Genomic DNA, 8,359 nt, shown 5'->3' with positions numbered 1-8,359 from the left:
GCGTGAAAAGGTCAACACCAACCTTAGACCATGGTCGGTCTCGGACATCATGGGGCGAGAGTGGCATCTTGGTATTCGCAACTTCCATGCTACAGCATGTCTCACACTGTGAATTGAATTCCTTTATGTCGTTGTTCAAATTCGGCCAGTAGAGACATTCAGCTGCTCGTCGACGGGTACCAGTAATACTTAGGTGAGTGTATGGAGTCTTTATAGCATACTTTTACGGAGAGTCTGAGGAACTACGATCCTGTCTCCATGAAGAATGATACCATCAGTAAAAGAAAGTTGACTTCTGAAGGATACATAACGTCCTACCACTGGAGATAGTTCACTTAAGAGGTCATGCCAACCTCCTACAATAGTCTTTTGAAGAGCCTGTAGGGTCTCATCCTTAGCAGTGTGGCGTTGTATCTCTTTGATACGTTCAGGGGAAATGGAGGTATGTTGAATAACATTGATGTCATCCTGTTTGCTTATTCCTGTGTCAGACGGGAACGCACGTGTCAGTGTGTCTGCTATGTGCATTTCCTTGCCTCTGTGGTACTTAACAGTTATGTCAAACTTCTGGAGTCGGAGTTTCATTGCTTGTTAGCGTTTTGGAGCTTTCCATAGAGAGCCTGAGAGCCTGGGATGATAGTCTCTAGCCGTTTGTGGTCAGACTGTACCATAACATGTCGAGCAAATGTGTAGTGATGAAACTTCTCCAATGCGAAAACTATGGCCAGAAGTTCTTTCTCGATATGAGCATAGTTCGCCACAGTTTCAGTGAGTGCTCGGCTAGCATATGCTATTGGCTTTCCTTCCTGTAGAAGGGCTGCTCCTAAGCCTCTTTGGGACGCATCACATTGTATGGTAAGTGGTTTCTTATCATCGTAGTATTGGAGATGGTTTTCAGAGATTAGTATTTCTTTGACTTTGTTGAAAACCTTACGTTGCGGTTCATCCCATCTGAACTCAATGTGTTTCCGTTTGAGCATATTTATCGGTTCCATTATTGTAGCTAATGATGGTATGAAGTCTGATAGGAAGTTCACTGTTCCACATAGTCTGTGTACACCATGTAAGTCTGTTGGTGATGGCATGTTGCGAATAGCAGCCACTTTATCTGGGTCTGGTAGCACTCCCTTGTCAGTTACGAGATGACCCATGAATCCAACCTGGGAGAGTCTCAACCGCATCTTCTTCGGATTAAGTCGGATACCAACTGCTTGGCATCGCTGGAGAAATGCTACTAACTTTTCATCATGGTCTCTAATGGCTTCATCCTTGGTCTCACCAACACCATAGAGTAATACATCATCTGCGATGTTCAGAATCCCTCTCAAGTCACCTATAGCCTGATATAGACGTCGCTGGAACATCTCTGAGGAAACACTGGTAGCGAATGGGAGCCGTAGCCAACGGTACCTTCCGAATGGTGTGTCAAATGTAGTCACGTGATTACTTTCATCATCCAGCTTTACGTGCCAGGGTATAAACATAATCGGAGTTAACCGTTTCTCTTAGTGGTACATACGAGGTGACTAAGCCAATCAGTGGGCTTGTTAACAGGAGCTATGATGGCCTTCTTTGTCAAATCATCTAATGCTTACTTTAGTTTTGGTTTCATATGGACTGCAACTTTCCGCACTGGTGATATAACTGATGTGACTGAGAAGTCAACCTCAAAATGTGCTACTCCATGTAGTTGTCCTATTTTGTCCTCAAATACATCCTTGTACGCAACAGTCGGACAGACGGAGTGCACAGAGTTCACTCACTTGAACTTGTCCTGATTTATGGTAATGAGTCCCATTTGAGTACATGCATTGAGTCCGAGGAGTCCGAGGAGTGGAGTTAAGTCCTCATTGACAACTACGAACTTGACTTTGTACTTGGTCCTGTTCTTGTGATTGAATAATTTCAGAGTACACTCCTCACGAGGTTCCATACGCGAGCTATTCCACATCACTGGAGTACTGATCGATGGAGTAATAGTAGTGTCACCAATCAATTTCTTTCCAATAAGATTGTAAGAAGCACCTGTGTCTATCTGAAATGCTTTTGGTTGATCGTTAACCACGTTCCACACAGAGACGTCCAGATCCACCTGCAATTTTAGTACTGACCTGTCTAATCAAGTACTTAGGCTCCGCATAATAGTCATTACCCTCTTCTACACTGTGAACACGAGTATTAACACCTTGCTTACAGTACTTAGCAAAATGGTTTTTTCCTTTGCACTTCTTACAAGTATTTCCATATGCCGGACATGCACCTTTTTCACGCACGTGCGCCACCACAATATTTGCATTGATTTATTTTCTCTGAGTCTGTCTTTTGTGTGGTTTCTGTTGTGGGAGGGGTCCTCTCTGGGGCCGTTGAGAATGTTTAGAATCACGTAGAGTTTTTACACTTTGAACAGAATCCTCCTTTGTGTCAGTTGATTTGCCTATTTTGGATGCTTGCTGTGTAGCTGACTCATCAGCCTTGCAAATGTTTATGGCTTAGCCCAGGTTGAGTTGTGATTCCGCAAGGAGTTTGCGTCTTGTGTGTTCTTTGTTAACACCACACACTATTTTGTCACGGAGTAAAGAGTCCTCGAGTGCACCAAAATTACAGGACTTAGAGAGTACACGGATTGCTCCGAGAAATGTATCAAAGGTTTCCCCTTATTTCTGAGAGCAAATGTTAAACTTGTATCTTTCATAAGTTTCATTAGTAGTACCAATGAAGTGAGTTTCAAGCACTTTGAGATTACGGTCAGCATATTTGCGGTGAGCTGGGTCCTCAAATGGAAGCGTTTCCAGAAGTTCTAGGACTTCTGCGGTCAAATATGATTGGAGAATGGAAGCTCGGATTGTCGCATCCTGTTCTTTGACACGAGCACCGACTTGGTAGACCTTCCATCCACGTTCAAACGGCGGAAGTTTAGAGCTGCATCTCCTTCTAGAGAAAGTTTTCCTGGGCCCGGAACACTTTGATATATAGTTGGCGGATCACCCATATTGAATAGATATCTGAGGAAAGGTAATACTTTGGAGTTCTCAAATGTCATTCAAAAATGAACTGACGCACTCAGTGGCCTTGTGTGTCGATCGAGTTGACAGTGTTCTGGTTCCCGAAATAATGAGGAAAAATGCACAAAATAGTCACAACTTACGGTTGAAACACCGTTAAGTCCGTCATTCATAAGTTTACCGCTGCTACCATGTTAGATTAAGGAATCTTTGGTGAGCGATGGACCCAGATAGATGCACATCACATGAGTTGAACACGTTTATTCAATTAAATTATAGACTCGCACACAAAACAAAAGAAATTATCTGATTGGCTTATAATGATACAGCATCAACTGGTTTTACTAATAAACGAAAGTCAGTAAAAAGGTCAAACTAATAACAGGAATATAACAATAACTATTTTCAAGAAGTTTTTCAAAAGCATTGGAAACCTATACATTTTCGCTTTGCCACTGCTACTAGTACTGGAACGTCGTCATAACACTTCGGCGCTCTTGCAATCTTAGCTGGCAAGGTTGGGGACCGCCTTCGAGGGGTGATATCGGCAATTTTTTTAATTTCAGTTGGTTGGTTCGTTTAACGGAGTGCCATTCGGCATTCCTGTCGTTTTGAAACGGTCGATCCCGTCGTAATATTCTTCCTCTCTCTTTTTCACTTACACAGCCTACCGTTGACTTTCTTGGGCACATGTCGTAAATATAGAAATTTTGCACACGTCTTGGGCATTAATACATCAGATAAAGAATTTTTATTAAAAAATGTTTAGGTTAAACTATAGTTAAACATGTAAATCATAAAAACTTTATTGTAAATTGTTATCAGTATGAATGTTACGACATGCTTAAGTACGAAGACCCATTGTGGGTAAAATGATCAGCAGAATTCATCCTTAAAACATAAAGAGGAAATAATTTGTGCTTTTACCTACATGTAACCTATTATATAAATTGTAATTAGGCATTTTGAACTTTTTCACATTTTTAAAATGCTTTTGCGTGATCTAGAAACAGTCGAACTGTTTACCGGGTCACAGAATGAACTGTTGCATGTTTAAAGCGTCATCGTAATATTCAAGCGTTTCGATGATCACGACATCACTATTTACCTGCTATTTAATTAACTAAATTGGAATAAAGTACACAAACAATCAATAAATCAATTTATTTATTAAGTATTAATTTACTGTGTTCAGCTAATTAATTGACTTACTGCGCAATTGGTACCCAGGGGATACCCTGCAGATTTTTAGTCGACCCAGTCTGCAAATACCTCACAAACTTAAGCATCTTAAAAATAAATTGCATAGTACTTTTATACTTAATATCAACTTATGAGATCTGGTGGTCTGGTAGTCAAATACGCATGTTTTCTGTAAATTACAAGAACATTGCAATTTCTCATATTCTGTTTTCCAATATCTGGATTCTCAAAACGAAATTTCGCTGGCACATAAGGCCCCATTCACATCTGATGTACACTGCAAATATTGTTGTACAGTACTAATGATATTTCTCTTTCCCTGCTGTTAATATTTCAGTGAGGATAAAAAGAGACCACATGTATGTATAACATTCACCTTAACCCACTTTGCATCTTGTAAGGATTTTTTTTAGGAATCAATATCGATATGGTAAGTCACATTCATTTGTCCCTAACAAAAAATACTATAGAAAACTATAGTTTACTATAGTTTACTTTAGTTATCTATAGTACCAAAGTTAAAACTTTGGAACTTTGGTTAACTATGGTTAAAAAACTTTGGAACTTTGATTTACTATGGTGAAAACTTTAGAACTTTGATTTACTATAGTTAACTATAGTAAACTATAGTGAACTATATTTACTATAGAATTTTTTGTAATGGGGTGTCCTCCTTACAAAAGGAGATACAGGTATAAGCTTGATTTCCCCTTTCAGATTTAAAAAAAAAAAACAATACCTCCAAAATACAATTAAAATGAATAACCTTACAATGACAAAAATATTAGCCGCTTTTTCATCTTGGAACAATACATATTTATCAATCAATTAGTCTACATTTATTTTTTTCTAAATTCTGAATTTAAAGACAGATAAATTATTTCCTTATCGCTACTTGATCATTGTAAGGGAGATGGTAACATCAGTCTGATACTTTTTTTACTCATTCTTATGAATGATAAAGTGGTCTATTAAAAGCCATAGCCTTTGGTAGAACTCATAATTTTTTTTACATTTAAATGACATTTGAAAGACCAGGGATCCCTAAATTTTGACCAAAGAAAGAACTTGCTTATTAAAACCGACTCAGACATAAGCATTAATTTCAATGCTATAAGTTACAAACTAATAGTTTCAAACTAAGTTGATTAGAATATTTTCTTTAAAAGATTCCTATTTCCTTATCAGTGTTATTGTGCAGAATTCTAAATCCTGTCAAATACATATAATATACAATTATGGACTTTTTGGTGTTCCGTAATTGTTTTATAGTCCGGATTTGAATAAATAAGACATTGAAGGTTGCATGACGACACCATTTTCATTTACGAACTCCTGTCGATCAAAATTCAAAAAAATTCCAGATAACAGTTTGTAGCCTCCGTGTTTTCCTCTTTGAGTTTTGCTATGTGTAAGACTTCCAAATGTTGAAAAAAAAAAATTCTGCGACAGGTTTGTCTAATATTTTTCCTGCTTAGATATATAGCTGACTGCGCTCGTTGCAACCGTTGTTTACAACGTTGATTGAGGTATTGATTGTGACGTCACAATGACGCTGCAAGCGCACTGACCCTCCGGTGAATACGGCCTCAAATCCGATTAATATATAATGAACTGTTTCCGCTAGCATAGATTATATAGGGTCTATAAAAAGACTATATATGTATAATAATACTGGTAAATTACATCTATAAAATATTAAAATGTATTTAGGACTGAATTAAAAGAAAAACAAAATTGAATTTGCTCTACTTTCGAGTTGATTAAAATCAATTAACCTTTTTTCATTCTTCAATTTATTTACGTGCGTTAATTATTATTAAAAAAAAATTAAGTTAATCTCCTCCTAACGAAAATAAGCACTTTTAACAAATCCTTAAAGAATCAATTTTAGACATGTAAAGGAAAGTCTGATTTCATTTATGTTTTTTTTTTCAGGAATGCTATTTAGAGAAAATCACTACACAGGAACTTAAAATTGCATATGTTGCTGGTTGTCGATCACAATCGGTCTGTTTATTGCTGAAATTGAAATTATACCTTTTAAATACTATTAATGTATATATTACATTCCTCATGCTGATTCATTGTTTATTCTTATATTTCCGTATCATTTCTAGACAAAGGCGTTTTGCAATTTGTTTTTTCATAATATGCAATGTGATAATACCTACGTTCACACATATCATCTTTTCTGCTAAAATTAAGTTTTTCACCATAACACAATAATTCTAAACCATTTTTTTCACTGTGGTTTTGAAATAGGTGCGATATGTATACATTGAAAATATATATAATTGATCCTATCTCCTGACTCCAGGTGTGTGCACTGATGCAAAGTTTAGGGAGCGGGAGGAAGAGAAGTGACTACACCAACTGTGTAGAGTGTTGTAACTCGGCCCCAACCACCGAACACGGACCTTGTAACGCTAATCTATGCGGAGAAAGTACGTCAAACATTTATTGAATCTAATAACAATCGTTTTGGAAAACTTAAAATAATACATGAAATTCCATCCTTAAGATTTTTCTAAAATATTTACCAAAATGGAAGTTATATCAGTATACAAATATTATTGACATTTTTGCTCTTCTAATTCATAATTGCATCTTTCATTTCCGCGAATACTGCTTAATTTGATAATTTTCCAAATCAGAAAAATCTCATATGTTGGTCAGAAAGAGTTGACAATTCTATATTACTTATTGTTTTGCAATATCTTTAAATTTTTACAATATGAAGGAGGATTATAATTCAACCAAAAAGCTCATTTGATGAAAAGAACATTTGGGAAAATCAAGCTATCGTGCACAAACACCAAATAAATTAGTCCCCTGAATCCTATTCTCATAAGAATAAGAAACAGTTCATTAAATTCGTTTAGCAGCCTTTTGTCCAATATGAATCAAACTGCATTAAGTCTTGACAAAAGACTTGACAATAGAACCTCTTAGAATGAAACATAAGGAGATAACGAACAGTATTCAGGATTAAAAGTCCATCAATCAATACAAACTAGGAGCAGAGCAAACATGGACCTCCAAAACATCAGAGGTAGGATCAGGTGCCTTAGAACTAGCGTAATACGTTTATGTTCTGCAATTGAAACAAAAAATCCACAAAAAATTCCTAATTGTTATATTTAAACTCCATTGCCCTCATGCTAAGCCCAGATTTGATGGATACATTTCTGTCAAAATCACTATTATTCAAAACACACGCAGATTTACGGATAATTTTGCAAGCAAGGGATTCTAACATATCTTCTTTATAACGTTTTGGGGCAGACAAGAATTAAACACTGAATTTTTAAACGTTAACCGCTTTCAAATAACCTTTTTTGACAGAATATCGCCGGTCTAGTAAAAACTTCACTTAAAATATAGCAGGAGGCCTTCATGCTTTTTGATAATAAAATAATATCTTGAGCAATTTTTAATCGTTGACCACATACAATTCAAGAGAGAGAGAGAGAGAGAAAGGGGGAGACTATACAGGAGCAAAATATAAATGGATTTTTTTTTCAGAGGGTGTATCAAAATCTGGATGCTTAGTCTGTGACGATCTTGTTAGAACGGAGGACGGATGCACAAATCGCCAAGTGTGTCAAGATACACAAGTATTTGTTTCTGAACACAGACTAATAATTTCTTGATATTGTATTTTTATGTCGCCCCGAACGAAGTCGGGGGCGACATATTGCAATTGTACGCATGTTTTTCTTCTACGGGCTGTTTCTCGGAGATGGCTTGGACAATCTTCCTGAAACTTTCCTCAAAGGATGATCACTGTTGTAGTTTTGTTGTGTGGTCATTCAGTTTCAGAATGGCTACCGTTGCCATGGAAACCTGCAAAAAAAGACGAATTTTGTCCGAGAATGTTTTCTCTGGTCCCTTGGACATTCGTCATGAAACTTATTGATTTAATGATTAGTATCGTATTAGTATTAGAATGCGTGTTAACGTTGCATTTAAAAATAGCAAATTATCAATAGTTGAATAGCGGCGCGCCTTTCATAGATCCTAGACAGGTGCATTGTTGAAGAAGTATAAGCAAAAACATTTAGAGAAGTTGACCCAGTAGCGTAATTTAAGCGCGTTGGGAATAAAAGAGAAAAAAGTGAATTTTCATGGCGACCTGGATTCAATCCTCT

At 36.8% G+C, this 8,359-nt stretch overlaps 1 protein-coding gene across 1 annotated transcript; it reads left to right on the top strand.

Annotated features, from left to right (window-relative positions):
• The first annotated feature begins 3,842 nt into the window (after window positions 1-3,842).
• Window positions 3,843-7,861, top strand: LOC134281841 (uncharacterized). The gene is made up of 4 exons (XM_062764280.1): window positions 3,843-3,869; window positions 6,144-6,215; window positions 6,526-6,652; window positions 7,734-7,861. The coding sequence occupies exons 1-4, from the start codon at window positions 3,843-3,845 to the stop codon at window positions 7,859-7,861; spliced, it is 354 nt and encodes a 117-aa protein (XP_062620264.1).
• Window positions 7,862-8,359: the final 498 nt, after the last annotated feature.

Source organism: Saccostrea cucullata, unplaced genomic scaffold (genome assembly GCF_032062105.1).
Source record: "Saccostrea cucullata isolate Sc308-1 unplaced genomic scaffold, CSIRO_AGI_Scuc_v1 ctg897, whole genome shotgun sequence".
NCBI lineage: Eukaryota > Metazoa > Mollusca > Bivalvia > Ostreida > Ostreidae > Saccostrea > Saccostrea cuccullata.
The sequence above is the reverse complement of the archived record's forward strand: the minus strand, read 5'-3'. Positions and strand labels throughout refer to the sequence as shown.

Bases quoted from the DNA above. Each gene is read 5' to 3' on its own strand.
- LOC134281841 (XM_062764280.1), top strand. From the start codon at position 3,843: ATGCTTAAGTACGAAGACCCATTGTGG. The intron at 6,216-6,525 runs GTCTGTTTATTG...TCCTGACTCCAG, and splicing joins CTGGTTGTCGATCACAATCG to GTGTGTGCACTGATGCAAAG. The intron at 6,653-7,733 runs GTACGTCAAACA...TTTTTTTTTCAG, and splicing joins CGCTAATCTATGCGGAGAAA to AGGGTGTATCAAAATCTGGA.